This window comes from Lagenorhynchus albirostris, chromosome 1 (genome assembly GCF_949774975.1).
Source record: "Lagenorhynchus albirostris chromosome 1, mLagAlb1.1, whole genome shotgun sequence".
Classification (NCBI taxonomy): domain Eukaryota; kingdom Metazoa; phylum Chordata; class Mammalia; order Artiodactyla; family Delphinidae; genus Lagenorhynchus; species Lagenorhynchus albirostris.
Window position 1 is genome coordinate 117,356,841 of NC_083095.1, and position 16,913 is coordinate 117,373,753.

The 16,913-nt window shown below is 37.0% G+C and overlaps 1 protein-coding gene across 2 annotated transcripts in view; it reads right to left on the minus strand.

Annotated features, from left to right (window-relative positions):
- ADAM10 (ADAM metallopeptidase domain 10) overlaps positions 1–16,913 on the minus strand; it is a 135,657-nt gene that overhangs the window by 80,429 nt on the left and 38,315 nt on the right. For both annotated transcript variants that reach the window (XM_060150901.1, XM_060150891.1), the window contains exon 2: positions 1,382–1,532. Coding sequence is in view for 1 of the 2 variants with exons in the window: in XM_060150891.1 (XP_060006874.1) it covers positions 1,382–1,532 (151 nt within the window). In the remaining variant the exon portion in view is untranslated. The remainder of the gene's footprint in view (positions 1–1,381; positions 1,533–16,913) is intronic.

The window sequence follows — 16,913 nt, forward strand, 5'->3', positions numbered from 1 at the left end:
GTGTCTATAATATAAGAGCAAATAGCAGACACTAAATAGTAGCATGTGTCTGCCTGTGAGGAAGAAAAAACAGTTACAGAAAAATAAACAAGAAATGCACACATGAAAAGGAAGAGATACTGAACCAATGCCAAAGGCACAGGTAAGTAATTTAAAGGTTCAGAGGAAGGTGTAAATAAAGCTTCAAAGAAGTAGAACTTGAATGTGTATTAAAAGATGATCAGAATTTAAGATAAATAATACAGGAAACAAACTGTACATGGTATATTCAGCAATGAGAAGCTCATTCTGAATGAAACAGACACAATATGGGGAAGTGGAACAAAGTAAGTTTAGAATAGACTTGAGTTAATTTACAAAGAATCTTGAAAGCCCAGTTAAGAAATCTGGCTAACAATCATTAATTGAAGACTTTAGAGCAATAAGCTGACATGAAAAAGGAAGCATTTAAGGAAGAGTCATCTTGTAGCAGTACATAGTATAGCTTTAATGATAAATGGAATGGAAGCTGGGAAACCTATTAGGAGGTGAATAATAAATCAGGGTTACAACTGTAGAAAAAGTACAAAAGGAATAGACTTATTCATTACAGCAGGCAAGGCAGAGAATCTGACAAAGAATACTTGAAGATTTTGTATCTGAATACTCCTAACAGACAAAGAAAAAAATAATATGGGGTCTTGAATCAGCCAGGTCCAGGTAAAATCTGTGCTACGTAACTTTAAAGAAGTTATTTAACTTCTGTGAGTCTTAGTTTCCTTGGATATAAAAAGATTTACCTTGTTTGGGTGTAGAGAGATTAAAAAAGAAAATGCATATAAAGCATCCGGTACCTGGAACACAACAGGACTAAATAAATGTGATTTTTTTTTTCACCTCTCTCCCTTGGCTCCCTGTTCTTTATTCCTTAACAATTCTGTCTGAGAATTAAGCAGTACAGTAGGTCATCTGTCTACAAGTTGTCATTTTAGAGCTGATAAAATTGAGTTAATGAGAAATTAAATGACTTACTTAATAGCCTACAACTAGCTATCTTCACTCTCGGCACCAGAGAACAGACACATAGGCCATAAAACACATAAAATTAGCTGAACCACAAACATAGACTCTTCTTTAAAGACACATCCTCTGATAATACAACAGAGGATCTAATTCATAAACCTAAAAACATTTAAACGTGACTGTTTCCTTAACAACATAAAAAGGGCAATCCATTTTAAAAGAAAACATTTTTTAATGTATACACCAAATTTCAGTGTAGGCTGGATTTCCAAATGGGGACCTTTCCATTAGAGAAGGAAAATTAAGGGTATAAATTTCTTCTCTTAATATAGATTGAATACATGGGAACTTCAGACACAGTCAGCATAAATTTACTCACCTTCCATGAGCATGGAAATCTAGACGTAAAAACTGGTCCTCATGTGAAACCGCTCTTTTGGCACGCTGGTGTTTTTGGTGTAATGAATCCACATCATAAGATAATCCTTCATAATGTCTAATGTATTTATTTAAAGGATTTCCATACTGACCTATAAAAAATAAACAATTTAAATTAATGTCATCTTGTGGCCCATTCTAGTTCTAATATGGTTCCATGATTATTCAAATATCTATAAATATGAAACTGTTTCACTAATCCTAGTACTTTATTTTCATATACTTTTTTTTTTTGGCTATGCCGTGTGGCATGCAGGATATGAGTTCCCCCACCAGGGATCGAATCTGTGCCCCCTGCAGTGGAAGCATGGAGTCTTAACCACTGGACTGCCAGGGAAGTCCCTAAAAACTTATTATAATGGGAATTTTAACCACACACACAAGTTTTGATGTTAGCCATAGGTTTGTCTAGGATGTCCTTTATCAGGTTGACAAAGTTATCTTCTATTAATACTTTGCTGATAAAAACTATCAGGAAGAGTTGTTGACTTTTGTCACCCACTCTTTCTGCATCTGTTAAGATGATTATAATAGATAACCAACAAGGACCTACTGTATAGCACAGGGAATTATACCTATAAGGGAAAAGAATCTGAAAAAATACACATATATAAAATATGTATAAATGAATCACTTTGCTGTACACCTGAAACTAACACAACATTGTAAATCAACTATACTGCAATAAAAATAAGTAAATAAATTTTTAAAGAGATGATTATATGGTTCTTTCTTTTTAGTTTATTAATATGGAAAATTAATTGACTGATTTTCATGGGCAGAGGAACTAAATAGACACTTCTCCAAAGAAGACATACAGATGGCCAACAGACACATGAAAAGATGCTCAATGTCACTAATTATTACAGAAGTGCAAATCAAAACTACAATGAGGTACTACCTCACACCAGTCAGAATGGCCATCATTAAAAAGTCTACAAATAATAAATGCTGGAGAGGGTGTGGAGAAAAAGGAATCCTCCTACACTATTGGTAGGAATGTAAGTTGGTGCAGCCACCATGGAGAACAGTATGGAGGTTCCTCAAAAAACTAAAAATAGAGTTACCATACGATCCAGCAATCTTACTCCTGGGTATACATCTGTACAAAACTATATTTCAAAATGATACATGCAGGCTTCCCTGGTGGCACAGTGGTTAAGAATCCGCCTGCCAATGCAGGGGTCACGGGTTCAAGCCCTGGTCCAGGAAGATCCCACATGCTGCAGAGCAACTAAGCCCATGTTCCACAACTACTGAGCCTGCACTCTACAGCCCGTGAGCCACAGCTACCAAGCCCTCATGCTACAACTACTGAAGCCCGTGCGCCTAGAGCCCGTGCTCCACAACAAGAGAAGCCACCACAATGAGAAGCCCACACACTGCAATGAAGAGTAGCCCCCACTCACCACAACTAGAGAAAGCCCACGTGCAGCAACGAAGACCCAATGCAGCCAAAAATAAATTAAATAAATAAATTTAATTTAATTTAAAAAAAAGATACATGCACCCCCTATGTTCATAGCAGCACTATTCACAATAGCCAAGACATGGAAACAACCTAAATGTCCATCAACAAATGAATGGGTAAAGAAGATGTGGTACATATATACAATGGACTACAACTCAGCCATAAAAAAAGAACAAAATAATGCCATTTGGAGCAACATGGATGGAACTAGAGAATATCATACTAAATGAAGTCAGTCAGCAAGAGAAAGATAAATACCATATGGTATCACTTATATGTGGAATCTAAAATATGACACAAATGAACTTATCTGCAAAACAGAATAGACTCACAGACATAGAGAACAAACTTGTGGTTGCCAAGGGTGGGGATGGAGGAGGGGTGGAGTGGGAGTTTGGGGTTAGCAGATGCAAACTATTACACAGAGAACAGATAAACAACAAGGTCCTCCTGTATAGCACAGGGAACTATATTCAATATCCTGTGATAAACCATAATGGAAAAGAATAAAAAAAGAATGTATATGTGTGTGTGTGTGTGTGTGTGTGTGTGTGTGTATGTATGTATAACTGAATCACTTTGCTGTATAGCAGAAATTAACACAACATTGCAAATCAACTATACTTCAATTTTTAAAAAATTGTTCATTTTCTAATGTTAAACCAACCTTGCATTACTGATATAAATCCCACTTGAATATAGTATATTATGCTTTATAATACTGTTGGATTCAATTTGCTATAATTTTGTTTAGAATTTTTGTTATCTATGTTCATGAGAGACACTGGTCTGTAGTTTTCTTGGACTGTCTTTGTCAAGTTTTGGTATCAGTATAAAAAAAAGACCTTGAAAGTATTACCTCTTCTTCAATTTTCTAGACAAATGTATGTAGAATTGGTATTATTTCCTCCTTAAATGTTTGATAGAATTCACCAGTGAAGCCATCTTGGCCTGGAATTTTCTTTGTGAAAGGTTATTAATGACATCAATTTGATATATAAACAGCTAATCTGGTTATCTACTTCCTGAGTGACCTTTGGTAAGAATTTGTCCATTTTACCTAAGGTGTTGAAGTTATGGAGATAAAGCTGTTCATAATATTCCCTCATTATGTTTTTTATATCTTTTGAAACTATAGTGATGTTACCTCCCTCATTCCTGATATTGGTAATCTGTATCTCCACTCTTTGGTCCTGATCAGGATAGCTAGAGATTTACTGATTTTACTGATCTTCTGAAGAACCAACGTGTAATTCCTTTGATTTTCCTTATTTTTCTGCTTTCTATTTTTTTATTTTTTACTTTGATCTTTCTTTCTTTCCTTCTGCTTACTTTGAGTTTAATCACTCTTCTTTTTTTAGTAAAGACCATTGATTTAAGACTTTTCTTTTCTAATCCAGGTATTTAGTGCTATAAATGTTCCCTTAATACTGCTTTAGCAACATCCCACAGATTCTGTTATGCTGTGTTACCATTTTCATTCTGTTCAACATACTTTCTAATTTCCTTTTTGATTTCTTCTATGATTCATGTGCTATTTAGAAGTCTGTTATTTAGATTTTAAATATGGGGAATTTTTCAGTTATCTTTCTGTTACTGACTTCTAATTTAATTCTACTATACCCAGAGAACATACTTTGTATGACATCAATCCTTTTAAATACATTGAGACTTATTTTATGACCAAGAATTTGGTCTATCCTTGCAATGTTTCATGCACACTTGAAAAGAATGTATATTCTGCTGTTAATGGATGAGTGTTCCAGAAATGTCAATCTCTGCACTTATTGAGTACAGTGTTTTATAAATGTCAACCAGGTCAACTGGCTGACAGTGTTGTTCAAATCTTCTATACCCTTCATGATTTTCTATCTACCTGTTCTATAATTGAGAGAAAGGTATTGAAATCTCTGTCTGTAATTATGACTTTTTCTCTATTTCTCCTTGCAGTTCTCTGCTTAATTGATTTTTTGTTGTTGTTCTTTTTTTTTTAATTTATTTTATTTATTTTTGGCTGCATTGGGTCTTCGTTACTGCACGTGGGCTTTCTCTAGTTGTGGTGAGCAAGGGCTACTCTTCGCTGCAGTGCATGGGCTTCTCATTGTCATGGCTTCTCTTGTTGCGGAGCATGGGCTCTAGGCACGCAGGCTTCAGTAGTTGTGGCTCGTGGGCTCTAGAGCTCAGGCTCAGTGGTTGGGGTGCTCAGGCTTAGCTGCTCCACAGCATGTGGGATCTTCACGGACCAGGGATTGAACCCGTGTCCCCTGCATTGGCAGGCGGATTCCCAACCACTGTGCCATGAGGGAAGCCCTGCTTAATTGATTTTTGAAGTTCTATTATTACACGCATAAATGTCAAAGAATATTATGTATTATGCCTTTTGGATTAATTCACTCCTTTATCAATTATCAAATGATCTTCTTTATTCTTTGCAATATTCTATGTTCTAAAATCTACTTTGTCTGATATTAATATAGCACTCCTTTTTTTCTTTTTTTTTTTGACTGGCATGATATCTCTTTTCCATCCTTTTATTTTTAATCTATTTGTGCCTACGTATTTAATGTGAGTTCACAGTAGGCAGCATAGAGCTGGGTCTTGCCTTTTTGTCCAATCTGATAATCTCTGCCTTTTAATTGGAGTGTTTGGATCATTTACATTTAAAGTAGCTACTAATGTGGTTAGGTTTAAGTCTATCATCTTGCTATTTATTTCTGTTTGTCCCATCTTTTCTCTGCTCCCTTCTCCTTTATTGGGACTAATTAGTTTTTTATGATTCTGTTTTTACCTCTTCACTAGCTTATTAGCAAAACTCTCTGTTTGGTTATTTTAGTGGTTGCTTTAGGGCTTATACGTATACATCTTTAACTTAGCCTACCTTCAAATGATATTATAACACTTCAGGTATAAGAACCTGACATTACTATACTTTCACTTCTTTCCTCCTGGTCTTTAGACTATTGTCATCATATACTTTACTTACTTGTGTCTTATAAAGCCCATAATACATTGTAATTGTTTTGGTTTAAACAGACAATTATCTTTTAAAGAGATTTAGATAACAAGGAAAAAACTCTCTTTCTCATTTCCAGGGTTCTTCATTCCTTCATGTTGATCCATATTTCCATCTGGTATCATTTTCCTTCTACCTAGATAACTTCCTCTAAAATTTCTTCTGCTGGTGAAGAGCTCTTCCAGATATTGGATGTCTCAAAGTCTTTATTTTTGTCTTCATTTTTGAAAGATATTTTCACTGGCACAGAATTCCAGGTCGACAAGTTCGTATTTTTTCTTTAAATATTTTTAAAACCTTGCTCCACTCTCTTTTCACCCATATTCCTTCTGACAAGAAATCTGTCATCCTTACCATTGCTCCTCTGAATATAATGTGTCTTTTCCCTCCCTAGTGCTTTTAAGACTTTCCTTTTTAATACTGGTTTTGAGCAATTTGATTCTGACGTGCTTTGGTTTCTTCATATTTACTGAGCTTTAGTTTCAGTAAACTCCTTGGGTCTGTGGGTTTACAATTTTTCAACTCTTACTTCTTCAATTTTTTTCACTCTCCCCACCCCCACCCACCCAAGGACTCCAGTTACAAGTATATTAGGTCACTCAAATTCTTCCTACAGCCCACTGATGGGTTTTTTCATATTTATCAAAAATTCTTTTTTTCCCTGTTTCATTTTGAATAGTTTCTACTGCTGTCTTCTAGTTCAATAATATTCTGTAATGTCTAACCTGTTGTTAATGCCATATGGTGTGCTTTCCATTGAAAACATTGTAGTTTTCATCTGCAGAAGTTAGATTTCCGTCTGTTTTATTTATACCTTTTAGGTCTCTAATTAACTTATTAAACATATGAAATACAGTTGTAATAACTCTTTTAATGTTCTTGTCTGCTAATTCTAATGCCCATGACAGTTATGGATTGGTTCCAATTGACTGCTTATTCTTCTCATTACAGATTGTGTTTTCCTGCTTCATTGCATGTCTCATAATCTTTCACTGAATAGATGGCAGACACTGTGAATTTCACCTTGTAGGGGCTGGACATTTTTTGTATTCTTATAAATATTCTTAGGCTTTTTTACAGGACAAAGTAAAGGTAGTTAGAAAGTTTGACCCTTTTGGCTCTTGCCTTTATGATTTGTTACATGGGTCTGGAGCAGGGTTCAGTGTAGGGCTAATTTTATTCCCTACCACTGGGGCAAGACATATCTGAGTACTCTATGCAATGCTCCACAAATCATGGCATGAGTTTTTCCCACCTGGCCGGTAAGAACAAGTACTATTTCCTGCACTACGTGAACATAGGGCACTGTTTCTTTCCCTGGCCTCAGGTAATTTCCTCACGTATACACACTGATCAATACTCTGCCAAACACTCCAGGGGAACCCTCTGCAGATCTCAGGGATTCTCTCTCTATGTAGCGCCCTTCATTCTGATATTGTCTGCAAACTCTAGCTGCTTTGGTCCCATTCCATCTCAACTCAGAGTTTGTTCGTCTCCACCTAGGTTCCCTCTTGTAGCACGAATGAACTGCAGATGGAAATTCGTTCCAGGCAGAAAGCTGGAACAATCATAGGTCTCGCTTCATTTGTTTCCCCTCTCTTGGGGATCTTGTCCTTCACCACTTGGTGACCAGCGTATTAAAAACCATTGCTTCTCGCCTAATGTATTGCATAAAGCCTAAATGTTCCATCACTAAATTTTCTGTTTATGCAGTCAGTTGCTTGTCATTATATGGTTAAGGATACAAACTCTTAAGTCATCTGGGTTTAAGTTCTGAAGACTGCACAACAAGGTAAATATACTTAACACTACTGAATTGTACACCAGAAATGGTTAAGATAGTAAATTTTATGGCAAGCATTTTCTTATTAGAATAAAAAAATTCTCTAGGTTTGAATCCCATTACCTTCATTTATTAGCTTGTTTCCCTGATCAAGTGGAAAACTCAACTTTATTTTCCCACCCTTAAAACAGAGAGAAGTAAGGGTCCCTGGTGGCGCAATGGTTGAGAGTCCGCCTGCCGATGCAGGGGACACGGGTTTGTGCCCCAGTCCAGGAGGATACCATATGCCGCGGAGCGTCTGGGCCCGTGAGCCACACCGCTGAGCCTGCGCGTCTGGAGCCTGTGCTCCGCAACAGGAGAGGCCACAACAGTGAGAGGCCCGCATACCGCAAAAAAAAAAGAAAGAAAGAAAAACACAGAGAAGAATACCTCTTTTTTAAGGCTGTTACAATGATTAAATGATTTAAGCCATGTGTGGCAATCAGCAAAGTGCCTACCATACAGTGAAAGCTCAGTAAATTTTTCATAGTCATCACCATCTCTTCCCTTTCCTCCACTTCCTTTTTTGCCTTCTCTCACACTTGTCTTTGAGACCTATATACACAAATTGAGGCCATACATTCAGGAATAAAGACAGAACTAGGTTTGAATTCTGACATTTCCTCACCATAACTACATGATCTGGGTAATTATTAAACTTATTAAAATCTCAGGGTTTTTTTTTTTTGTCTGTAAAATAGAGACAAAAGTAAATAACTTAAATGCAAGTAAACTGCTTAGCACAAAGTCTAGCATGAAAAGACCATTCAATTTAAAATACTGAGTCACTGGTGGGAATGTAAATTGATACAGCGACTATGGAGAACAGTATGGAGGTTCCTTAAAAAACTAAAAATAGAATTACCATATGACCCAGCAATCCCACTACTGAGCATATACCCAGAGAAAACCATTAATTCAAAAAGACACATGCACCCCAATGTTCATTGCAGCACTATTTACAATAGCCAGGTCATGGAAGCAACCTAAATGCCCATCGAGAGATGAATGGATAAAGAAGATGTGGTACATATACACAATGGAATATTACTCAGCCATAAAAAGGAACGAAATTGAGTCATTTGTAGAGACGTGGATGGATCTGGAGACTATCATACAGGAGTGAAGTCAGAAAGAGAAAAACACATACCGTATATTAACACATATATGTGGAACCTAGAAAAATGGTACAGATGAACTGGTTTGCAGGGCAGATATTGAGACACAGATGTAGAGAGCAAACGTATGGACACCAAGCGGGGAAAGTGGCAGGGGGTGGGGATGGTGGTGTGATGAATTGGGCAATTGGAACTGACATGTATACACTGATGTGTAAAAAATGGATGACTAATAAGAACCTGCTGTATAAAAAAATAAATAAAATTCAAAAATTCAAAATAAAATAAAATTGACTCCTAAAAATAATAATAATAAAATAAAATAAAATACTGACTCACTTCACCATACTCTTGAATGCACTGCTCTCAAGAGAGGTGACAGAAATGGAGTCTGAAACTAGAATCCAAAGCTATCTTACAACTAGCATAGAAAATATAGTGAACCCAAGGTATAAGAGAAAATAAAACCTCCCAGTATGGAACTTCTAAAAATCAGGACTCAATAATGGAATTATATATTGTACCAATGCATCTTCCATATTCCTTAAAAATATCTTTGAGTCTGTATGTGGCTTTTTAAAAATACCTCACACAAGATAAAATATCAAGAAAAAATCAAGAATGGGGAAGTTGTACTATGAGAACTTTGGGGTAGGTCTTTCATTTTCAAAATCAAAGTAGGATTACTGAATTGTATTTCTTTTAAGTGGACTGAATAGTCATAGTACAAACTTAGCTTTGCAAAGTTACTGCGTCCACTCCTTTTTCGGCACCAAAAAGTCAACTTTTTAAGTCACAATGCAGATAAAGCATTTTGCCACCTCTGATAACTTAAAACAGTAACTATGGCTGTTCTGGTGAAGCACATGTGATAACGGCTCAATTATTTGAATGGATGTAACACTTCTGGGAGAGTTATTAAACAAAGTCATCTCTTCTCTGTGCCACACACAAAGGAATTTTATGAAGCAACATAATGTTTACCTTCACTTACAAAGGATCTGAGTGATGACTTTCAGAATCTTTACAATTGAGATAAAACATAATTCACTGGGTTTAAATGGGAAAGTTAAAAACGCTACCCAGGGACATACAGTTAACAAGTCCACTTCAGTATCAGCTTCTACAAAAGACCTATGTTTCTTTGTTAACTGTGCCTAAATATCAGTATTTATGATATGGTCACGGTAATACTTTAAAAATTATTGAAGAAAATGTATTAAATGAGGGAATTCCCTGGTGGTCCAGTGGTTAGGACTCAGCACTTTAACTGCTGAAGCCTGGGTTCAATCCCTGGTCGGGGAGCTAAGATCCCACAATCCACATGGTGCGGCCAAAAAAAAAAATGTATTAAATGAAACTGTATTATGCAGTTTCTCCCTTCAATACTTAATGAAACAATGGGAAAACCATGGGAAAAAACAACTATAAAAAGCAGCCCACCCTTCCACATTAAAAAAAAATCCTCAAGGGCTTCCCTGGTGGCGCAGTGGTTGAGAGTCCGCCTGCCGATGCAGGGGACACGGGTTCGTGCCCCGGTCCGGGAAGATCCCACATGCTGCGGAGCGGCTGGGCCCGTGAGCCATGGCCGCTGAGCCTGCGCGTCCGGAGCCTGTGCTCCGCAACGGGAGAGGCCACAACAGTGAGAGGCCCGCGTACCGCAAAAAAAAAAAAAAAAAAAATCCTCAAGAACTAAAACCAAGTAAGAAATGGATATAACTAGTGTGTGTTAGGGCTAGCTGATACGGACTCACGAGTGCCAATTCTCTTCCCAACTGTGTTCAGTGACATGTTGGTAGCTTGAAATCAGCCATGGGTAGAGTATTCATGCTACTGAAATTAGAAATGGCTACAAATCAGAGGATTTTTTTTTCTTGTTTTCAAGAGAACCAGTGTACTAAAACAACACTGGGTATAACCTAATGGTATATCTTTCAAAGAAGCAGCCAAGGAAATAAACAGAATACTCTAATGAGAAAGTGTCAAAGCATAGCACACTGAACTCCAGACGCTGCCCCTAACCCTCATAAGCCATACAATTCACTTTTTAAGAAAATCTCAAGAGAACAGAGCCCTGGAATTCTCAAAAAGGTTGTATATGGTCATGAGTCCTGACTGCACAGAAGTAGGTAAAACACAAACTCTGTCACAGAAAAAAAATGACAGAACAAAGAAGAGCCACACCACTATGAACATGTCGAAACATACCAGAGCAAAAATAATGAAAAAAAAAAAAAGCAAAAGAGAAAAAAACCCAACTGAGAAGGAAAACAAAAAACACTTAGAAACAATCCGGGACAAACTGGAATCAATCAGTCTTAGATGATATTAAGGAATTCTTGTTAATTTTCTTCAATACAACAACACTGTGGTAATATAGTAGGAGAATAATCTGAATTTGGGGAGATGTACTTTGAAGTACTTAAGAGTAAAATAACACGCATAATTTTCACTGAAGTGATTCAGAGTGGGACAAAAAAGAAAAAGGACACAACTGCTATCAGTTTCCACTTCTGACTATAATGGAGTAAGAGGAACTAAATTTAACCTACCACCACAAACATTCAGAAAACTTGACAAAATACATTGGAGGATAAACAAATGAGGTAAGATCTACAATTGGCCCAACTTAACTACCCAGAGGCAGTTTCAGGTCAATATGCAGGGTAGAGGAACCCAAACAGAGCCTGCTGGTCTTGCTGAATTGAGGAGCCAGGTATCTGAGTTCTGAGAGGCCAGGCGTTTAGAATTTGTGGGTCAGAGTGCCAAAGAAAAGGAAGCTAACAGAAAAGGAGCTCAGAGATCTAAAGAAGGGTCCCCTTACATGTTTGGCAGATTCATATCTGATCATGTGAGAGAATCAACTATCCCAGGCCAAAAAAATAAACCACAAAAAGAGTAAGCAGAACAATCTTAAAAGTTTATATTGATAGGGCTGGGAAGTGTTCATATTCCCACCATCCAGAGAAGACAGACCTGTAATATACGGAGCATTGGGTAGAGCCCTCAGGAATACATCACCTTATTTACGGGGCAAAATTAACCACAGACTAGAGGCTGTTTGGGATCTACTCTAACAAAGCTTAAAGGCCATCTTCCAAAGGACTCAACTGATTCCAAGTAGTTTAATTGTACACCAAAAAATATGTGACAGTGTTTAAAGGCAAGACAAAAATCAAACACACACAAAAAAGTAAAAATCAAGAATGATCTGCATCCAATCAAAAATTACCATGCATGTAAAGAATCAGGAAAATGTCTTTTTCTCATATTACTGGAGAAAAAAATCAGATATTAGAAACAGAGACTATAGAGATGATGGAATTAACATACAAAGAAATTAAAAGTTATCATGGGCTAACAGCTGAAAACTAGGGACAAAAAAACCCTTAAAATCAGCTGGTGGGTTAGACCCAAAGGAGCTACAGAAAAAGACACATTACATACAGAGGAACAAAGGTATAAATGACAGCATAACTACATAAGACAGAAGATAATTCAGCAACATGTTTAAAGTACTACAAAAAAAAAACTGTCAACCTAAGATTCCATACCCAATAAAAATATCTTTCATAAATGAAGATGAATGAAAAAAAAGGTAAAATGAACCCTTTTTCAGACATCAAAGCTGACAATTATCACCAGTAGACCTGCATTACAAGAAATGTTAAAGGAAGTTTTTCAGGCAGAAGGAATATACCAGCTGGAAACCTGTGCTGACACAAACCTGTGTTGACACAGGAACAATGACTATAATGAGAAAATAAAAATGATTTCTTCTCTCATTCTTTAATCTCTTTCAAAATTAAGTGATTGTGTTCAAGAAACACAATGTACTATGGCATTTATGACACACATAGAATTAAAATGTATGATAATACAGCACAATGGAGGAGAGGAGAAATGAAAGTACACTATAAATGAAGTGGTATTTTATTTAAAGGTATACATTTTTAAGTTACAGGTGTATGCTGTACACCCTAGGAACAACCTCTAAAAATATATACTAAACAGGTATATCACATAAGCCAATATCAGAGATAAAATGAAATCATTTTTTAAAAAAAATTAATCCCAAAGAATATAGAAAAAGAGGAGTAAAAAGGACTATGAACAGATAGAACTAACAGAAAACAAACAGTAAGATGGTAGTTTTAAACTCAATCTTATCAATAATTACATTAAAAGTTAATGATTTAAACATAATTAAATGGAAGTCATTTTATTATTTTTCAAGAAAGAAAATGTTAATACAGGCTGTCTAAAAGATACTTCAACAAAAATAAAGATGAGTTAAAGTAAAAAGAATAGGGGGCTTCCCTGGTGGCGCAGTGGTTGAGAGTCTGCCTGCCGATGCAGGGGACACGGGTTCGTGCCCCGGTCCAGGAAGATCCCACATGCCGCGGAGCGGCTGGGCCTGTGAGCCATGGCCGCTGAGCCTGTGCGTCTGGAGCCTGTGCTCCGCAACGGGCGAGCCACAACCGTGAGAGGCCCGCATACCGCAAAAAAAAAAAAAAAAAAAAAAAAAAAAGGTAAAAGTTATACCATCCAAACCCTAATCCAAGAAAGCTGGAGTGCCTACAGTATTATCAAAGTAAACTTTAAAACAAACAAACCAAAGGAAAAAAAAAAAAAAAAGAAGGATTAAAAAAAGACATTTCAGGGGCTTCCCTGGTGGCGCAGTGGTTAAGAATCCGCCTGCCGGTGCAGGGGACATGGGTACCAGGAAGATCCCACATGCCGTGGAGCAACTAAGCCCATGTGCCACAACTACTGAGCCTGCACTCTAGAGCCTGTGAGCCACAACTACTGAGCCTGCGTGCCACAACTACTGAGCCCGTGCACCTAAAGCCCATGCTCCGCAACGAGAAGCCACCGCAGTGAGAAGCCCACGCACCACAACAAAGAGTAGTCCCCACTCTCCACAACTAGAGAAAGCCCGCGTGCAGCAACGAAGACCCAATTTAGCCAAAAATAAATAAAATAAATACATTTTTTTAAAAAGTACATTTCATAACCCATCGAAAGAACGTAACAATCCTAAATGTGCATCACATAACAGAGCTTAAAGTATGTGAAGAAACAGCTGACGGGGGACTTCCCCGGTGGTCCAGTGGGTAGGACTCCCCTCTCCCAGTGCAGGGAGCCCAGGTTCAATCCCTGGTTGGGGAACTAGATCCCGCATGCATGCCGCAACCAAGAAAAAAAAAGAAAAAAAAAATCCCGCATGCCGCGGCTGGATATCCCACATGCCTCAACGAAGATCCCGCGGGCCACAACTAAGACCTGGCAGAGCCTAAATAAATATTTTTTTTAAAAAAGAACGAGGAATACAATTTTTTAAAAATTAAAAATGCTGACAGAGCTGAAAGTAGACAAATCTGTAAATTATAGTTGGAAATCATGAACACTCCTCACTGAACAAGTAGACAAAAAATAAGGACTGAACACTATCAAACAACTTGACCTGATTAACGTTTACAAAATAGTCCACCCAACAATAGAGTATACATTCTTTTCACAGGCACATGGAGTATTCACCAAGATAGACCTTAATTCTAAGCCATAAAGCATGTTTCCATAAATTTTAAAAGACTGAAATCAGAGAGTATGTTTTCTGACTACAGTGCAATTAAATCAGTAGGAGATACTTGGAAAAATTCCCAAATATTGAGAACTTAACACACTTCTAAATAGCCCTTGGGTCAAAGAAGAAATGAAAAGGGAAATCAGAAGGATTCTTAATTGACTGCAAAGAGCACAAGGGAACTTTACTGGTTAGTGTAAATGTTCCATATTATTATTATTATTATGGTGGTGGTGGTTAAACAACTATATACCTTTCTCAAAATTAACTGTTGAATTTTATTGTATGGAAATTATACCTCAATAAAGCTAATTAAAAATTTTTTAAAGAAAAATGGTGAGTCAAAGTGGTAAGCATATGGGTATTTGGCCTTTCTTTTACTCTTCCCTAAGTTATACACTTTTTCCAAAAAAAAAAAAAATCCAGAATCTAAAACAAAGACAATTCAAAATAGTCCAGCTTGTCCTCCCTTCAGGAAAATAAATAAAATCAACATTCTACTCACCTCCAAGAAACTATTAAGCATCCTATAATGACTCATTATTCAGCAGTATATTTTTGTTAATAGGATAGACATAAGTAGTAAAAGTTGGGGGAATATAAAAGAGTAAATGACAACCAGTGATCCCAACATGCAAATCCTACACAGGAAACCTGATCCAGAACTTACAGATTTTTCCATAAACACTAAAGTATTCTCCATTATGATCTTAATCAATTCCCATACTTCTGATACAATAGTCTATTACTTGAAGTAATATTCTACTATTTGACAATATACTGGAACCCTCTCCATTTTATCTTCCTTAAGATTATCCAGGTATCCCAAGCAGCAGCAGCACACACCATAATTACCCCAAAAATACCTTGTGAAAAACACCAACGCTGTCCTGCCTCTCCAATCCCACTTTTGTACCAGAAACACAACCTTAAAACAACTAGGGAAAAATCTGTCAAAACAGTCTGAAAGATGCACACTATTGGCAAAACTTCAGCAAGCATACATGTCTGCTCAGTTCAGAATCCAGGTCTCCAGTGATGCTTCTGATTAGAGGAGCCTAGTTCAGAAGACTAGTTTACATGCCTGTGTCCTAGTTGCAACTGAAAGGCTGGGGAATCTAAATTAAGGAGATGGAATTCATAAGGCTGAAAATGTGCCAAACAAAGCAAGGTTCAAAAGGTTCTAGACAATCAAAAACCATTGCAAATAACTGGCCTCTTAGCTTCCATTCCTGCCCCCGACCCCCGACAGTCTATTTTTCACACAGCAGTCAGAGTTATAATGTTCAAATAAAGTTACATTGTGTCACTCTTCTGCTCAAAATGTTCCACCCCTCACCCACCCCCCTCACTAGCTGTTCCCCCTCCACAGCCTTCATCATGATTTATAATCTCAAAAAAAAAAAGTCATAACCGTGGCTTATAACGCTGAAGATGATCCTCATAAGGGGCTGCATTCCCCCACTCCACTTCCATACAGGTCTCACCTTATCTTCTACCACTCTCCCTTTACTCTGTGTATTACAGCCACATTAGTCTCTTTATCGTCCCTCTGCCTGGAATATCTTCCCCCAAAGCAGGGTTGGCACACTTCATTCAGATATCTACAAAATTTCTTCAGAAGCTTTCTCTGATCACCCTATCTAAAAGCTTATGTCCCAATCATACTCATTCTAATATCCCCCTCTTTCTTCATATTATTTTTTATTGACATATCCCTCTACCACCAGAAGTTCCACGAGAACAAGGACTTTGATTTGTTCAATGATGTACCCTCATTACCTAAACAAAGTAAGAAAACAGGTGCTCAGTAAATGTTTGCTGTAAGAATTAATGAATCCACTCAACGTTTCACGGAAATTTCCTTTTTCATATGAATTTATAAAGAAAGCAGCCTATACCTTGCTGATAAGAAAGCCATAAATCAATCATCAGAAAATGTGATCTATGATACTCATCCAAGAAGCATCAGAATTTCTAACAGGTCTAGTATTTGCAAAGTGCTACTTGTTAAAATTAAAATTATTATAGATCTATTCGCTAGGTAAGTTTTTTTTTAATCTTCTATTGATGCTAATGAGTGCATTTCAGGTATTTGTCTCTGCAATTACCTATGCAGCTTTCATCACCATTTTTCATGACTTTCTGAACAGTTAAAAATGTTACATTCCTTTTCGTAACGAAGTTTTTCAATAACCGTGGAAGTATATCGTCAACATATCTTACTTTATGTTTCAACAGTTTCGCAAGCATTATCTTTATTTATAAGTCACGTGTTAGAATCCCAACTGTGCCACTTACTAGTTGAGTGATCTTGGACGTTACCTACCTCTCTGTGCCTCATTTTCCCTGTCTGTAAAATAAGTGAAATAGCAATACCTATACCTAACAGTGTTGTTATATGGATTAAATTACTTAATATATATAAGGGGCTTAGAATAGTGTACAGTACATAACAGGTA